The 19364-nt window shown below is 36.5% G+C and overlaps 1 protein-coding gene and 2 long non-coding RNA genes across 3 annotated transcripts; 2 read left to right on the top strand and 1 right to left on the bottom strand.

The window, feature by feature from the left end:
• The first annotated feature begins 7058 nt into the window (after positions 1 to 7058).
• On the top strand, positions 7059 to 8959 carry LOC106072346 (uncharacterized). Its single transcript, XR_001218578.2, has 3 exons — positions 7059 to 7212; positions 7908 to 8011; positions 8170 to 8959. It is a non-coding gene; the product is annotated as an uncharacterized LOC106072346 (long non-coding RNA).
• A 4348-nt stretch (positions 8960 to 13307) lies between these two features.
• On the bottom strand, positions 13308 to 14312 carry LOC129925691 (high mobility group nucleosome-binding domain-containing protein 5-like). Its single transcript, XM_056025780.1, has one exon. It carries the CDS (start codon positions 14310 to 14312, stop codon positions 13308 to 13310), a length of 1005 nt encoding a protein of 334 aa, XP_055881755.1.
• A 1022-nt stretch (positions 14313 to 15334) lies between these two features.
• LOC106072273 (uncharacterized) lies at positions 15335 to 18647 on the top strand. The gene is made up of 3 exons (XR_001218562.2): positions 15335 to 15446; positions 16322 to 16424; positions 17898 to 18647. It is a non-coding gene; the product is annotated as an uncharacterized LOC106072273 (long non-coding RNA).
• Positions 18648 to 19364: the final 717 nt, after the last annotated feature.

Below are 19364 nucleotides of genomic sequence, written 5' to 3'. Positions count from 1 at the left end.
CTCTCTGGAAGGGGAGGGGGGGTGGGGTCGAGGGGTGTTATTAGTGGGAAGGGTGTGAGAAAAACAGTAGCTAGGTGTGGGTACAAGTTCAGAATTGAAGAAGCGCCAGATACACGGAGCGAAGCAACCAAAAACTAAAAATTAACTTCATAAAATCCTACATGCAGTGACTCCTACATTGGCAACAAACAAACCCCATTCGGAACTACTATTTGAGAAAAACATTCATAAGAAAGCTAAAAAAAATGTAAAGATAAGGCAATGAAATTATTAAATACAATGTAACTTTCTGAGTGATTTAAAACGTTCACAATGAATGTCTTGAGTGACACTAGTATGAGCCTAGGTTTTGATACAGTTGTTAGGGTGTTAGGGTGTTAGGGTGTTTTATTATGTGTAATGCACAAACTATAAGACACATTTCTTCAAGGATAATATAATATAATTATTATTAATAAACTAGACGGAGTGCCAGATACAGGGGGCGAAGCTAATGGCTGAGTGACTTAAATAGATACAGGGGGCGAAGCGAATGGCTGAGTGACTTAAACAGATACAGGGGGCGAAGCGAATGGCTGAGTGACTTAAACAGATACAGGGGGCGAAGCTAATGGCTGAGTGACTTAAACCTCTTCAAGGGGCTTGAGTTCGAATATCCATGTTGGCCAGGAGTTTTTAACATTTAGCTGTATCTAAGTTGTGCTGCTGGACGCCCGTTGAAAACATAGAAACCTTTTAGATCATCAAGTCGCAGTCTCTGTTGCACCTTGTCAATAATTAACTCTATAATTAGAGATAGACACATACCAGTCTTATAATATTACTATAATGACACGCACACACTTCAATGAAAGGAATGCACCTGAATAGAATACTCTAGCTCTAGAGGTGACGCAACGGGTTGATCTCTAGTTCTACCCCTCTTCCACCTGTTCATTTAGAAATCTCTGGAGCCTTGAAAACGTGACACGATTTCTCGTGTATGGGAGGTAACTGCTACGTAAGTTAATCATCAATTGAACAGAACTGGGTATAGGGACACTATTTGTTTCTGCTACATCAAAAGTTTATTATACAAGTCGATTTATTTCGTATTGAAAACTTGTCTAGCTACCTGGACCTGATTTAAATAAAAAACGTCGCCAAAAAAAAACCGAGTTATTGTTTTCTTTTCTAGTTTTTCCCCATTTTTTTTTGTCGAACTGAAAGTTAATTTAGCGTGTTTGAAACAATAATTTTTATATATTTGGGATTGTAAATAATCTTGGGCGAATGTTTTTCACTTTAAATAAATGAGCAGTGAAATTAAAAAGAATGTTTGAGAACTCATTTATACGTGTTGTCATGATAATAGAGATTAGGCCATATATATATATATAGTCTATGGATTAGGCCTGACTAGAAGTTTGACTACAAACTACAAATGTTTGGGTAAACAAATAAAAAAAAAAGAAACAACAATATGCTAATTTATGCATTCTGTCTCATTGGAAGTAGCACTGCCTCTTCCAGAATTTCTATCTTTGTGAAGAAAGTGTCTACCACATTGACAGAAGTCGGGTACATAGATCTACCACATTGACAGAAGTTGTGTACATAGATCTACCATATTGACAGAAGTTGGGTACATAGATCTACCACAGTGACAGAAGTTGGGTACATAGATCTACCACAGTGACAGAAGTTGGGTACATAGATCTACCACAGTGACAGAAGTTGTGTACATAGATCTACCATATTGACAGAAGTTGGGTACATAGATCTACCACAGTGACAGAAGTTGTGTACATAGATCTACCACAGTGACAGAAGTTGGGTACATAGATCTACCACAGTGACAGAAGTTGTGTACATATCTACCACAGTGACAGAAGTTGTGTACATAGATCTACCACAGTGACAGAAGTTGGGTACATAGATCTTCCACAGTGACAGAAGTTGGGTACATAGATCTACCACAGTGACAGAAGTCAGCAGTTGGGTACATAGATCTACCACAGTGCCAGAAGTCAGCAGTTGGGTACATAGATCTACCACAGTGCCAGAAGTCAGCAGTTGGGTACATAGATCTACCACAGTGACAGAAGTTGGGTACATAGATCTACCACAGTGACAGAAGTCAGCAGTTGGGTACATAGATCTACCACAGTGACAGAAGTCAGCAGTTGGGTACATAGATCTACCACAGTGACAGAAGTCAGCAGTTGGGTACATAGATCTACCACAGTGACAGAAGTCAGCAGCTGGGTACATAGATCTACCACAGTGACAGAAGTCAGCAGCTGGGTACATAGATCTACCACAGTGACAGAAGTCAGCAGTTGGGTACATAGATCTACCACAGTGACAGAAGTCAGCAGTTGGGTACATAGATCTACCACAGTGACAGAAGTCAGCAGTTGGGTACATAGATCTACCACAGTGCCAGAAGTCAGCAGCTGGGTACATAGATCTACCACAGTGACAGAAGTCAGCAGTTGGGTACATAGATCTACCACAGTGCCAGAAGTCAGCAGTTGGGTACATAGATCTACCACAGTGACAGAAGTCAGCAGTTGGGTACATAGATCTACCACAGTGCCAGAAGTCAGCAGTTGGGTACATAGATCTACCACAGTGACAGAAGTCAGCAGTTGGGTACATAGATCTACCACAGTAGAAATCCTTTTCGTTTGTTTCCCTAGAAGATACTCTCTAATTATCTATCTCAGCTCCTTTTGTTTGTTTTTACCTCCCTCTCCACTCTCATCGTTCTGCTTCTTCTCGCTTTTATTTCCACCCCACTCTTTACCTTTCATGATGTGAGTTGACTTCATCAGTTCTATGACTTCATCAGTTCCATGACTTCATCAGTTCCATGACTTCATCAGATATTCAAAGCGATCATTGGGGTCCACGATCATCTTTTTGTGCACAGTAATTGAGATTTGTGCTTAATGTTTTATCACTAAGATCAACAAGCAGTATCTTCATGAAAATGAATGAACTTTTCTATACAAAAGAACCCCAAATTAAGTGTTAATTATAAGATCTAAACTTCTAAGAGAAAGAACAAGGTCCTCCATCGTCTTGACGGTCACCAACAGCCATGTTTCTTAGACACTTTTATTTCAACATATTTTTTTCCACAATGTAGAAAAAGATATAGATCTAGGTCTTGCTGAGTTACATAAAGAAAAAAATACAAAATTAGTTTAGAAGAAGAAGAATCAGTTTTAATTTCCTTAAGATGTTAGAACAAATAGTAGTGTAAACAAAATAACACAAAAGTAATATCTTTACTTGTTTTAAATCCACTCTGACACGATCGATCCTCAAATATCATAATCTTTTTTTCTATTCTGCTTTCTTTTTGTTTGCATTTGAGTTCATGCTTACTCGTATACATATATATTGGGTATAAATATACTAATTGATTATGTTGTCCAAAGTTCATATACAGTATTCTTCTTAACTCTACGGTAAACTTGGCTGAAATATAGTCTAATAATCTACTGATTTCCACTTGACACGAATCTCGTGTTATCCTGGTTTTAAGTTATAAAAAAACTGCTCAAAAGTATCTTAAGAATTCCTAATTAATGACAAAAGAAATTAGATTTGTTAAGTGATGCACACTCAAAGCATTAATAATTAGTGACCTATATATGTAACGTAATGAATTAATAGTCATCAATTTATTGTGTCAAGCCAAGTAACAAGGCTAAACGTCTCTGTTTCTTTGTCGGCACCAAAACAAAAAATAAAATAAATAAATCCCTTTCTGAAACAAAAAAAAAAATATACAAGCAATTAGTAATTGGTAAAGAAAAAAGTATTTGGGTCATTCACCTTTACTCTGACGTGGAGCCGTCAAATAGAAATCTACCTGTGTTCTTAAAATGTAGCGGTAACATTAACTAACTAGCCCAATGTAGTAAGTTAACTGAGAGAGTCTCAAACTTAGAGAAGCAACTTTATCAATAGCATGAGACTAACTTTATTAATAGCATAAGAATAACAGATGACCCTGTCTGTCTGTCTGTTTTGAATCCTTTTTGTACTTTAAAAGATTAGTCTCAAGATATCGTGTGAAGAAATATTTCATAGCCCTGAATGTAGATTAAATTTTTTTTTCTATTTCTACTATTAGCTTACACTTTCTTTATAGTCAAAACCACAAGTCAAAAACTCAAAACCAAAAGTAGAAAAACTCAAAACCAAAAGTCAAAAACTCAAAACCAAAAGTAAAAAAACTCAAAACCAAAAGTCAAAAACTCAAAACCAAAAGTAAAAAAACTCAAAACCAAAAGTCAAAAACTCAAAACCAAAAGTAAAAAAACTCAAAACCAAAAGTCAAAAACTCTAAACCAAAATTTAAAAACTCAAAACCACAAGTCAAAAACTCAAAACCACAAGTAAAAAACTCAAAACCATAAATTAATATCTCAAAATCAAAAACTTAAAACCACAAGAAAAAAACTCAAAATAAAGTCTACAATCGAAAAGTCATAAACTCAATAAAATACAAATGAATAAACTTGAATCCTTTATTTCAGAATAAAATATTGCTCAAAATAATATGACTGGCCATTTAACACAAGGTAACCGAGGGAAACATCCCAGAAGACATAAGAATTAATTCCAGTTGTAAGAACCAATACATACAGTTGTGAGTGCGTTGCGAAAGACGTGACAGACAAATATAACTTATTAGGAAAATGCACACACCAGACTGAATATCCAAGATTTAACAGTTTCTTTTTGTATGGCACTCTAGAAACAATTAAGTAGATATAGCAAACTAGATAAGGTCACAGCTATTGGGCCAATATCAATTCTTTCAAAAACAATTAAGTAGATATAGCAAACTAGATGAGGTCACAGCTATTGGGCCAATATCAATTCTTTCAAAAACAAAAAAAAGCTTTTTTTTTGTATAGATGTTTTAATAAAGTAGTAAAAACGAAAACCAGTTGACATTTCAGCCACAACTGTCCAGTGGCCATACGATTGGAATTTAGGAAAATTGTTAAAAATGGCCTTAAGAGACCAGCACAACCACCAACAGCCCTTCCCTGGCGTGACACTAGTTTTACCAATGCAAATTGGTACTAGTGTGGTCCTTTATATTCCATGAATTGATGTTGCTACAAGATAATTGTATATACGAAATTATTGGAATACATCAATTCTGCATTTTTATTCGCGGGTATCAACTATTTCAATGTATCAAAGCAAGGGTATAAGCTAGTTGTTTTTTATGTAACAGCTATAAGTATACGTTAAATGCGGTAAATTGATATTTCTAATACATCAAAATGTATATTTTAATTATGGTAAAAAAGAAAATGTTTTAAATAATTACTGTCCTGAATATGAAAAAAAAGAAGAAAATGGATATCGATATGATATCTTTCTCTTTCTCTCTCTCTCTCTTTCTCTCTCTCTCTCTCTCTCTCTTTCCCTCTCTCTCTCTTTCAGCTTATAAAAATATAAAGAAATATTAAAGCATATCATACGACTGCGGGTTTCCGATATAAAAAGCTGTTACCAATCATGTGTAGAAACCTCATTCGGAACTTTTATACTTGACGTTCTTGACGTTTGACATCACTGGATAACATAGTTGTGCTACATAGAAACTATTGTGAGAGCAGATTTACATTCTCTTCAGTCGCCAAGGGACTCTGGATCATCATATAGACTTGAGATTAAAGCCTGGGCATTAGCCTAAAATTGAGGTCTGTTTCTGTTGCCAAAAATGTGATTGTTCTTGTCAAATAAAAAAAAATGTATCTACTATATACGTACACATAATATGTACTTGACATTTTCTTAATCGGGATGTCTTTTAGACCGTAGCAATTTGCAAATTTAATCTTTTTTTAAAGCAATCTGTGTTTCTAAAGATAACTACCAATGGCGAGTTCCCAGATTTTTCCTAATAATACATTAAAGCCAACATATCTAGCTTGATTTATTTTCAAAAACTTCTTCCATTTAACTGGAAAGTTAATCTAAAAATAACTGTTTAACAAATGTGTTCATTGCTAAACCATTGACCTTCAAATAGAGCAACTTCATTCTGAGACTTCGTCCATGTTTGATCCTCTGCTTTGCAATATTAATGAAGTCGTGTTGGTATAACAAATTATTTTAATGCATTCTACTGTGGATATATAGCCATATTTCTAAATTTAGATTTAGTACTTGTTTATGTTGTTAAAAAGTAATTGTCTTAATTGTTAGAGAGTACTTATCTATGTTGTAAGACAATGTCTTAATTTCAAGAATTATGCATTCCATTTTTGTTTTCACTCCTACATCTGGGAAATAAGATCTTTATATAAAACCAAAATAACCATAAAGCTTTACACTTGTTTTTATTTTACAAGTTTCGGAAATATTACTTCAGAATTGAAGTTTATTACACCATAACAAGGACCTCCTGCTGGAAGGTTGGGGGGGGGGAGGGAAGCGTGCAGGATTCGTATCAGGGACCATCGAGACACAGTCCAGAGCACATACCACACACGACCAGGCAAGCACTAAAGACCTATGATGATTAACAATAGCCAGAGTCCATACTGTAGGATTAAAAAAAAAAAACATATTCATACAATTTTTCATGACCTTAAAACATACAGCACCAGAAGATAGAACTAAAACTAAAAAAGAAATCATCTCAAATTTCAACTAATAAATATCACATGGAAGACATAGAATAAAAACAGCAAAGCTTTTATTTGAAATAATAACATAAGTTTATATTTACAAGTTTGTAATTACTCAAGTAATTCGTTAGTGGAGGTTCTTGTCGATGCAAAAATCGCACTTTTACCAAGTCAAATCATACAACATCTGCGCAGACCAGGTTTTAAATAAATAAAGAAATAAAAAAACTTTGTTACAGAGTGAAACACATTCATCTTGTAGTGACGGATGCCATTAACTTACAACCAAAAAGACATTTTCTCAACACTTGGCGATAAACTGGAGAAAGAAATGTTAGTTGAAAATGTACACAGTACGCCCGAAGCGTGACGATACAGGCCAGGCCAGCGCGTGCCACGCCCTCTGGACATCATCATTAATTGAAATTGTTGTTCCCAAAGACACCTGACATCTTCGTCAACTTATTATATAAGCTGGAACGTTGAGCTTGGTGCTAGCCACTTGACTGCAGCCCTTGAAACCTGGTCGCAGCATTGACTGAAGAATTTTGTAAAAGTAAGTTGACTTACTGAACTTTTTCAATTTTCCATTTTGCTTTTGAATTTATGGATCTTAAAGATTAGTTATGATATCTTCCTTCTATAACTAATAGATTTATTATTATTGCTGACTGCTTTTATTAGCATGACTTCAATGAAAGAATACATGAAGTAGTTATACAATTTTCATTTTATTTATATTTCTTTTGTATTTTATTTTAGTATCCTTGCAACTTTAAAAGATGCAGGCTTCAGGTCTTTTATGTACAGTAATGTTTATTTCCTAAGCTTGATGATAAAAAAAAAAGTTCCCCTTTCAGACCTTGTGGTCTATAGGGCAGATGATGTAAAGGGTGTCATGTGGCCAGCACAACGACCAACCGCCATTACTTTCCCCAACTAGTGTCAGGTACCCATTAGAACTGGGTGGACTCAGAGGCGCCCGAAGGTCCCGAAATAAAAAATCCCAGTCTTCACCAGGATTCGAACCGGGACCCCCAGTTCAGAATCCAAGCGCTTTACCGCTCAGCCAGCGCACCTCCAAGCTTGATGATGCATATATCTTTTCATTGGAAAAGACGATGATAAAATGACAAAAACTTGTAGCAGACCTACTTGTAGTCTAGTAATTTAAATACCAACACGGGTAAGCATTTGTTTATGTCGTTCAAATCTTCAAATATCAAGACAGATTTCTATTTGTCCATGCAGGAGAAACTCTTGGACGTTTGAAAGAATTCACTGAACCATGTCTTACAATTTCATTGCCTTGGTCGTTTTGATTCTTCACTGTATCTACGTGATATCAGCCTTGGGTAAGTAGTCCATCAGATAATCAGATATACGTTTATACCTTTTTTCCCATATACCTTCCTGCCAGTCTATTATTATCTTCTGTATTTAAAGGATAGTCTACATTATTATGTGGAGCCGGCATTGTTTTCTTTATTCCATTTTTATTATCTCATTCCAGACAGGTACGGTCAGGACGGCTACTACCAGCGTGACCTAGACGGCTATGGAGGTCTGTACGGAGGTTACCCAATGAGATACGGGGGCTATGGTGGCTACGACCTTCCCTAAAAGTATAACAAAGTACAACTCTGTCCAGTAATGTTTCTTATAACACGTTGTTTCCTATTGTACTTCTGGAATGTGATTTCTTCCCTTATTCAGGTTTACATATAGCAGGTCTATAGTATAAGTGTGTGTTCTTATAAATAATCGACTACTCGTCTAATTTTATATGCCATCTACTTCATTTGTATGTCCTGACTTGATTATCTCTAAAAGGACATTATATTTAAATCTGCTTTTTTTTTCTTGTAAAAAATATTTCTGTTTAAAATTTACTTTTTTTTTCTAATTTATGACCTAGTATTATGTATAAATGTATTTTTTCGCCCATTAGTATTTTGTATATAAAAAGTCATATGGGCTTCTGTAAAATGTAAACTTTATTGATTCGTAGCTTTTCGAAAAATAAGAAAGTGTTTGTATTTACTATTTATTTATATGGAACAATCATTCGGTACAAACTTCTTCAGGTGCATGAATGGTTGTTTATTGGGTAATGCTTGCTTCAAATGAGTCTTGTTGTACACACTTTTATTTACTAATTATCCTATTGCTCACACTAATGCGCTCAAGTACTCTGTTTAAAAACATTTGTATCAAATATCTATCTTGGTTAATTCTACTTGAATGAACGAATATTATAAATGACTAATCTAAATGAGTAATAAAGCTCAATAGAAATCAAATTTGAATCTTTTATTTTGCTTACTTTTGTCTTGTTTGGTTTTACCTTTTTGTCTGTGTCAGTGTGACATGTGAATCTAGGTCATGTCTGCAGAGATGACAGACTTACTGCTCCATGTATTAATCGTCTGACTCGAGACATTCGTATTATTAAAATAGATTTTAGTTATCAACTCTCGAATGAAAACTCAATACAACAGAGTGACGTAGGAAGCCAACAGGCTTCAAGAAAGGAATAGAATTGTTCATCCTTTTTTTTTTTCTTCAACAAATCTAACGAGGAGATTTGAGCCCAGCACAGTGGACATCACTCAACCAGAAACCATTCTAAGTAAAAACCAGAAACCATTTTAAGTAAAACCAGAAACCATTCTAAGTAAAAATAAAAAAAAATGTTAAGCCCCATGCAATACAAGAAACCCATGACCCAGCTCTCTACGACAATATTTATCAACACATTTTTTAAAATATTAACATTGAGACAAGTATACTTGTTTCAAGATTGCATTGATACTTATAGTAGGCTGGCCTAAGATATTTGGTGGCCCTAGGCGAAATGAATTTGGTGGCCCGTAGCCCAAACTATAATAGAAAAATAAATAAAAATAAAACTGAACAAGTAGTAAAATTAGGCAATTGAATTCAAACCTAGTCACTGGCCAGTTACTCCAATAATAAGACTGGGCATACATTTCACTTTTTCTTCTCTAAAAAAATTGTTATGAGTCCTGTCAGAGGCCCCCCACCAATCGGAGGTGGCTGCCAAGTCTGCGTATTCCTATGCCTTACAATATTCTAATTTTAATTTTTTAGAATAATGTGTGAGTACCACTGACCCGCAAGGGCACCTACGAATTTGTGTAGGTAGCACTAACTCTCTTTACCAGTTTGATGAAGCAGCTTTAGAGCATTTAGAGGAATACCCCACTTGTCATGTTATCCCCCACAACCCCCTAGGAAGTCGTGTCCCTGACTTATTAAACAGGTTGCTGTTTGAAAAAAACAGAAATAAGCATACAAGACAAGGTCAAATGTTGCCCATATTTTGTTTACTTATACTGACGTCACTTGAGATAAACGTTTGCTTTAGTTTTTCTTGAACCTTCTCGTCGGTTTCACTTGATAAGTCCAAGCAGTTTCATGTGTTACTACTATATGCCACACAGCTGTGCTTGTTACAACGTAATAAACATTATGGGAGGGGGTATTTCTTATAGTTGTTAAAGGAACCCTCACTGAAGATTGTACAACATGACAGCCTAAGTAATACACTACGCTTTCCTGACCTACTTTTCGTGGTTGTTACATATGGAACTTATTAACAAGATTCCATCAACACAAATGGAATAACATGACATGACCAAATATCCACGAAGAACAAAAAATGGATGAAAAAACAAACAAACTCCAATAGTTTAGTTGTCAAAGTTTGGCCTGAACAGTATAAAATTGGATGAATTTATTAACGAAATCTTCTACATACATTCACACATTCATTGTTTTAACTATCTCTCTCAAGACTTGCCATTACAATGTGTAAGTATGATAGTAAGATATTATTGCTCTTCTCTTCAGTTATTGTTCTTATACAATGGCAATTTAATTCACAGAAATCTATAGAGACTTGTGCACACATCTACGGCGTACAATAAATAACATGCACACATATAATGAACGTAGATATAACAGAACAAGCAAACAATAACATGCACACATATAATGAACGTAGATATAACAGAACAAGCAAACAATAACAGGCACATATAACGCACACACATATAAAAATAATCCACACATACGCACATGTTACACGCCCCTGACCAATATGGCACCAGAGATTATAAACGTCTATGAAGACTAAAGACCTAACCCTAGAAGTAAGCAAACAACTGCAGAGTGAATACATAAACAATGTCATGTCTATGGCAATAACAACCTAAGCTCCTACATTGAATCTAAGAAAACGGAAACAATGGGAGTAGTACCATACAAACGAGAAGATAACTTAACTCATAATGAGAATGAAACTAAAGCTAAACTCCTACATAAATAGTTTAAATACTATACCTAGAAAACAAAGACATATCACTTAGTTTGAAACAACACAGGAGATATAGATGTACAAGAAAAGGGAATTCAAAAACTGTTAGCAAACATTAAATCGAATAAATCATCTGGACCTGATGGTATTCCAGCTAGATTAAAAATGTTTTGGCATTCCTGGTTCATTGCATCAATAGATTTAGGATTTTCTGGAAGGGAGAGAACAAAATGTAATAATAAATGGCTCTAGATTGGTCCCTATAACAGTAATCTCAGTTTTACTATATCTACCTCAATGAACAGTCTTAGATTCACTACTAAGTTCTGTCATACTAACTATTACATTTACAAAAATTTTTTTTTTATTTTTTTAAAGAGAAAAAATCTATTTAATATCCATGTAAGTGGAATATACTTTACAACAACAATTAATAAGTATTTTTTCATATTATCAGGTAAACTTTAGAGTGACCACACACTGAAGACACACTTAGCTAACGGATTTTTTTTTACGGAAATGTATTTTTTTCTTGATACTTTAAATAAGACATTGACCCTTTGCAAAACAATTAGATCATCAATACATACAATTAAACAAATTTGGCAATCATTATAAGACGTCAGTTAGGCCAGGTTCACATCTAACTTCACTTTCACCCTATCCCTTGGTCTGCTGGACACAGGATCTGTCAATCTTTTTTTTTCCATTCTTCTCCATTCTTTCTGAAAATATTGAAACCTGCCTTTTTACCTGTCTGGGTGGAACTCTTCGGAGGCCGATTTTGAGTTTGTGTTTCCACACAAACTGTCTTTGTAACCTTGTTCTAAAGTGCTATTATAAAATTGCATCCTTTATGATAATGCATCAAAAACTGAACACACACACACACATACACACCAATGGCAACATGTATATGGAATCGTACTATGCAACTAATTAATCATACTAAGCTCTTAACGTATTGCATTTCTACATGTTAGCTGGTAAGCTATTTTACAATTGCGCTGGAAAATCTATAAAATATCTTTAAAAAAAAAGGTTAGGCGAATGTCAATCGCAACAGCCAGTGTCCCCTTTGACAAGAAATTCTAAAATGTTTTATGGGCCTTACTGTCATACCAAGCGCACATTGAGTGGGTGGCGGCGGGTAGGATTCGAATCTTGGACCAACGAGACCATCGAACGACAGTCCAGAGCGCACGCACGCACACACACATACACACACAAAACACACACACACACACGATCTCTATATCTCCCTTACGGGTGGTTGCTGCAAAGCAGACGTATTGAGAGTGATGTTAAATGAAGGGAACTTTATAAAATCTCTGCAAAAGATACGAGGTAGACCCGGACCATGAGATGAAGGTTAATGTGCTATATTAAATACGTCTGGGCTTGATGTTACCACGCAGCATAGTACAAACCATTCATTGAAGAACGATTTCTTACAATATCTACTACAGAATTCTGGATTCGATGTTGAATTAATTATTTACTTAATGCGTTTATTTTGTAAAGAGTCCAAATGGATAATGACCTCGTCTCATACACACGCACACACACACACGCACACACACGCACACACACACACACACACACACTTCTTGTGAACCGAGTTCTTCCACTTCATCGTCATCAGTCGAACTTTTGACAGACACACGGATGGCTGCTTGGCCGAGTTGTGCACGGTTCGGACTTTCGTCACGCTCGACCAGAGTTCGAACCCCACCAGTTGTGATCCCCAGCTGTCCTGCGGGAGGTATGGCCTAGGATGTAAAATGTTCTTGTCTGAATGAACATCTGAAGATTTCAAGTCGTCACAAAATTCACAAAACATTGAACAAACCAACATGAGAAATATAACCGCGTCCGATGTATCAAGCCAGACGTTCAACACTGTATACTGGTGAACTAAAATTAGATGTTATATATTGTCCGTGGACATAGGATAATTGATAAGCAGACCATATCTTTTTATAGCATCTCGATCAATTATCCTGAATAGCTATGAATTATCCCAGAAAAGCCGTTACATTTCAAGGTTAAACTTATACTTATTGCATTGTTAATTAAAACTAATATTTTAATTTTAAATTTATTTAACTTACTTGACATGTGTAGACTATTGTGTTAATTTTTTTTTTTTTGGGGCAAGGAAAAAATTCTTTTTAATTAAAACATTGCAAAACAGAAAAAAAATCTTTGTAATGATTTGTATATTTTCGATAGAGCTACCTGAGTATATAATCTTAAATGGAATATATTTTTTTTTACATGTGCACTCCTTGCTCTCCCTTAGCGCTTTATCTTCTCTCTCTCTCCCTCTCTCTCTCTCTCTCTTTCTCTGCCATCCTTTTGCACTCCTCTGCATTCTCTCTGCCATCTGCATTCTCTCTGCCATCTGCAGTCTCTCTGCCATCTGCAGTCTCTCTGCCATCTGCAGTCTCTCTGCCATCAGCAGTCTCTCTGCCATCTGCAGTCTCTCTGCCATCAGCAGTCTCTCTGCCATCTGCAGTCTCTCTGTCATCAGCAGTCTCTCTGTCATCAGCAGTCTCTCTGCCATCTGCAGTCTCTCTGCCATCAGCAGTCTCTCTGTCATCAGCAGTCTCTCTGCCATCTGCAGTCTCTCTGCCATCTGCAGTCTCTCTGTCATCAGCAGTCTCTCTGCCATCTGCAGTCTCTCTGCCATCTGCAGTCTCTCTGTCATCAGCAGTCTCTCTGCCATCTGCAGTCTCTCTGCCATCTGCAGTCTCTCTGCCATCAGCAGTCTCTCTGCCATCTGCAGTCTCTCTGCCATCTGCAGTCTCTCTGCCATCAGCAGTCTCTCTGCCATCTGCAGTCTCTCTGTCATCAGCAGTCTCTCTGCCATCAGCAGTCTCTCTGCCATCTGCAGTCTCTCTGCCATCAGCAGTCTCTCTGCCATCTGCAGTCTCTCTGTCATCAGCAGTCTCTCTGTCATCAGCAGTCTCTCTGCCATCTGCAGTCTCTCTGCCATCAGCAGTCTCTCTGTCATCAGCAGTCTCTCTGCCATCTGCAGTCTCTCTGCCATCTGCAGTCTCTCTGTCATCAGCAGTCTCTCTGCCATCTGCAGTCTCTCTGCCATCTGCAGTCTCTCTGTCATCAGCAGTCTCTCTGCCATCTGCAGTCTCTCTGCCATCTGCAGTCTCTCTGCCATCAGCAGTCTCTCTGCCATCTGCAGTCTCTCTGCCATCTGCAGTCTCTCTGCCATCAGCAGTCTCTCTGCCATCTGCAGTCTCTCTGTCATCAGCAGTCTCTGTGTAGTCCAAAAAGAAATGTGTCTCCAACATACAAATCCATCATATAATTTGCCCCAACATACAAATCCATCATATAATTTGCCCCAACATACAAATCCATCATATAATTTGCCCCAACATACAAATCCATCATATAATTTGCCCCAACATACAAATCCATCATATAATTTGCCCCAACATACAAATCCATCATATAATTTGCCCCAACATACAAATCCATCATATAATTTGCCCCAACATACAAATCCATCATATAATTTGCCCCAACATACAAATCCATCATATAATTTGCCCCAACATACAAATCCATCATATAATTTGCCCCAACATACAAATCCATCATATAATTTGCCCCAACATACAAATCCATCATATAATTTGCCCCAACATACAAATCCATCATATAATTTGCCCCAACAGTATTCATGATACGAATAAACAAATATTTTCTCCAATGAAATTTTCTACTAACATAAAACAAAGGCTCGTATTCCGAGACAATATTTACAAAAATGAAAACAAAATGATATAATGATTATTGTGGCTGAGTGGTAAAGCGTTTGGCTTCTGACATTAGGGTCAAGAGTTCAAATTCCTGTATTTTTTTTTTAGGACTACCCTGACTTCACCCAAATACCTACGTTGGGGAAAGTAAGTGCGGTTGGTCGTTGTGCTGGCCACTAGACACACTTGTTAATCGTCACTGTAAAATCAAATGAGCATAACATCAGATGCCCACATTGAGCGCAAGGTCTAAAAGGGGTTCCTTTATTTAATTACCTTTACTATTAATCCAACGTTTACCAGCTCTTATAAACAAGCACTACTTCTACTGGTACATGGTAAATAGAAAAAGGGTCATTCAAAGTAAATCATGTGAAAACAAAAACAACACGTTTGATAAAAGTGAAACGTTTAGAAGCACATTTATTTCTTCCACCAATCCGTTGAATTTGGAGATTGATGATTATTTTCTAAACAACACAATACGCAAAGCGTCACGATCCAGGTTAGGCCAGCGCGTGCCACGCCCTGAGGACACCAGTATTAATTGAATATGTTCATCTGAAGGGCGTTTGACGTCTTCGTCCGCTTCTTATATAAGCTGCAAGTTTAAACCATTAGAGAGCAGACCTGATAACAGCCTTGACTCACGGATACTGAGTACGTATACCCGCTAGGTCATCTACTGAGTTTTAAATCTTTTTTTATGTAACAAAAAAGTGTTAGATTAAAACAAATTATAATATAATTTAAGTTAATATAGCTTAGTTTAATTTAATTTAATAATTACTTTATGGTTTGCGCTTAGAAATTTCGATTTCGACATTTCCGTTACGATGTTATGACCTTCATCTCTGGAGATGTTTTAAAACCGGAACAACTTAGGCTTAGCTGGTGTTTTAATATATAAAAAATAACATTAAAGGGGAACTACTGGCAGGGCTGGATTTAAGCATGTGGGGCCCCGGGGCAGAAGTTTTGTAGAGACTGCTACACTTTTTCGAAACTTGTAATACAAATCCACTTATAATACTAAAGGCCCAGGAATGTCGTACTGTCCTAGAGCATGAGCTGCACATTACGAGCAGTCCAATATCAGCGGACACTTCATAACCACGACAGTGTTGCAATTTGTACGATTTAAACTAATTTAAAGTATTCTGACTGAAAATAGTGACCAGGTATAGTCTACATATCTCAAAAATATATATTGTGAAGGCCCTTCTCTTGTGGAGTCCTCTGGGGCAGTAGCCCCCCGCCTGCTAAACTTTGAATCCGGACCTGACTAATGGGACTAAATAGTAAAGTTAAAATCTTTAAAATCAGCTAAACCAAACAAAATGAGGACCTACAAACACTTGATTATTTAATGTTCATGCACTATGTCTATTGATAAGCCTATTTGTATATTGGTGAGTTGCCCTAGTTTAACTTTTTGTATATTGGTGAGTTGCCCTAGTCTAACTTTTTTTATATTGGTGAGTTGCCCTAGTTTAACTTTTTGTGTCTCATTTTTTTTCTCGCAATTCTTGCAGGTGAAAGTCTTCAAGTTGAGAAGAAACAGTTCCACCATGACCTCAACCTTAGTTTCAGTCATTGTCTTGATTCTTCACTGTATATACGTGATCACAGCTCTAGGTAGGTTTTCTTTTTGGTTTCTCATAATTCTTTAGCTTTATGTGTAGTAGGCTACCTTGATTTTAGGTACAAAATGTTATAAAAGTCTTCAACGTTTACCTGCAGTGGGGTTGTAATGAAGGCCTTCTATGATAATCGAAGCTATATCTAACTTGTTTCAGGATCTCATATTATGTACCTGTTTAGACTCATTAGATACTGTACAAATCTTGCATCCCAAACGATCTGCTCTGGGCAATGCTTTCTTTAGTGTGTGAACAGTCTGGAATGTGCAAGACTCCATGCATGATATCCTCAGGAACAACACTCTCACCACTAGACTCTGTCCACTGGACTCTCACCATTAGACTCTCACCATTAGACTCTCACCACTAGACTCTCTCCACTGGACTCTCACCACTGGACTCTCATCACTAGACTCTCACCACTAGGTTCTCACCACTGGACTCTCACCACTGGACGCCACCGACTGAAATGACTTCTGGAGTGCTAAGAAATTTTCCAACTAATTGTGACTTGCTCTTGAAGCGGGCCGAACGGGCGTGAGACTAGCCCATCCCAATGTCCTGGAGCCCAAATTAAATCACCACTTCGTTCTTGCATGTTCCGAATTGACTCCAGTTTAGGTGAGAGGAAGATGGGTAATGACGTTAACTTCCGTTTATACATAATCATGGACGTGGCTGCATGGGAGAGGAAAGGTTCTATCTCTCCATCCCCGTATAACCGAAATCTAGTTTCACAGTGACTTGATTTTATGACTTTAAAGAGGGGAAAAATATCCCCTACGTTAAATTTGTATCATTATGGCATCTCTCTCCCCCCCTCTCTCTCCTCCTCTCTCTCTCTCTCTCTCTTTCTCTCTCTCTCTCTGTGTTAAAAGTTCAGGGTTGAAAGTGTAGAAAAGCTAAAAAAAAAAAAAAAGAAAAAAGGGAGACAAAAAAAATACGCGAGAATATTTTAAAATGACGAGAAAAGTAGATTGAAGTGATTTGAGAAATATATTCAGTTTATATTTTATTAATTCTTTAGAATCTTGTCATTTCTTTTGTAATCTAAACTAAGACTGAAAACCTGCGGACAATTGTTCATGAACATTTGGGTTATTTTATTCATAAAGCTCTAACGTACCACACCAACCACCCCTCTTGCATCAATTCTCCAATTAATCACATTTGCCTTGCAGGAAAAGTATGTCTCATTACAATAGCATCTAACAATCATTGTGAGCAGTATGTCGTGCTTATAAAAGAAAAGAATCTCAGAACAAATAATATAATACTTCTGCCATTTTATGGACCCAATACAATTCCTTTCTACTTTGACTGATCTACACTGAATCTGTAGTAGTTTTAAAACACTTATGCACTCATGACATTTGCTAGACATCTCTGCTCTGTTTTACTATTGAAGTTAAAGTAAGTCGGTCCTTTCATTAGAGACCAACATTTTATCTTATTAAACTGATTTCAGATTTGTACGGGCATGATACATTATATGATGGATACGATGGACTCTATGGGGGCCTACCTATGAGACCAGGATTTGCACCCAGGCCTTACATGAGATCCTATGCGCCACTACCTTACGGAGGCTATCCCTATGCATATTGATTTTCATAAAACCCTTTTTTTTTTCAATGTGATTTTTCTGAAACAAATTAATCTTAGCTATTTATTAACGTCCATTTTAATGAGCTTTTTTCGATGCTGGTATATGTAAGAATTGCCTGTAATGTATGAATGTTTGTATGTCTGATATACATATATATATATATATATAGGAACTATATGTCACCACTTCGAAATATGTGTAAGTCTATAAACATATACAATAACGAGCACATCGGAATGTTAGTTAAACTTAAGTAGGGTGTATAGGCTTGCGACATTTGCTAAATTTTGTATGTAAAAAAAACCCACACCTTTATAATTCTGTGTATATTAGCCTACTTGATTTTATTTCATTCCAAGCTTATAATGGTGTACTCAGTTAGAGTTTCATTTAACTCAATAGGAACTACAGTTCCTCTGAATGACTCAATGTTAGAATGTAACGTCTATTATCTCTGAGGAATTCTTCTATGTTATTTCTCGCTTTTTATAAAATTCTACTCTACGTGTTAAAAGTATGTTCAATTTTGCATTCTAACCTTGTATTTTGAAGAATGTTATTAAAGAACTATTGAACTTATAATTAAAACACAATATTTATTACATTAAATATTTGTTTTTATTTATATATTTAAAAAAAATTAAATAACACTGTAAGACATAAGTTTTCCATATTTGAAAAAAAAAAAGGGGGATTTGATTTAACATTCACAATTGCAGATATATAATAAAGTTCCCCTTTCAGGCCTTGCGATCTATAAGATAAATGATGTAAAGGTCATCTGTTCCTGTGGCCCATGCTTAAGTAGGATGTCATGTGGCCAGTACAACGGCCAACCGCCTTTGCTTTTCCCCAACTAATGTCAGGTACAAATTAGAGTTGTGTGGACTCATATGCGTCCTAAAGATCCCGAAATTAAAAATCCAAAGTCTTCACAAGGATTCGAACCCGGGACCCGCGGTTCTGAAGCCAAGCGCCTTACCACTTAGCCACCGCACCTCCAGATATAATAATATATAATGATGAAAAAAAGTTAGAATGAATGTAATGAGTAGCCTGACCTGACAGTAATCAGAATCTCGGTTAGTTTATCGCCTGCCAGTTTTTACAAATAGCTTTTATATAGCGTAACCTTCATGCTTATAGCATGCACAGAACGCTTTGGTCAAATCTTAGTTGTGGACTAGGGTGTGTGTGTTGGGCGGGTATCTGGGAGAAGGTTTTCCGTGCTGCCTTTAAGCATTCAGTAAACACAACTCTGCTCGTGTCGGGTTTTGAACCTCGAGCCCTTTTGATAGGTAGCCAGGGCCAAGCTCAAGCATACTT

The sequence above is a fragment of the Biomphalaria glabrata genome, chromosome 1, assembly GCF_947242115.1.
Source record: "Biomphalaria glabrata chromosome 1, xgBioGlab47.1, whole genome shotgun sequence".
NCBI lineage: Eukaryota > Metazoa > Mollusca > Gastropoda > Planorbidae > Biomphalaria > Biomphalaria glabrata.
Note: the sequence above shows the minus strand (reverse complement) of the source record. Positions and strands in the feature narration are given on the sequence as shown.

Coding starts and splice junctions, on each gene's coding strand:
- LOC129925691 (XM_056025780.1), bottom strand. CDS start 14,312: ATGTTGGAGACACATTTCTTTTTGGACTACACAGAGACTGCTGATGAC.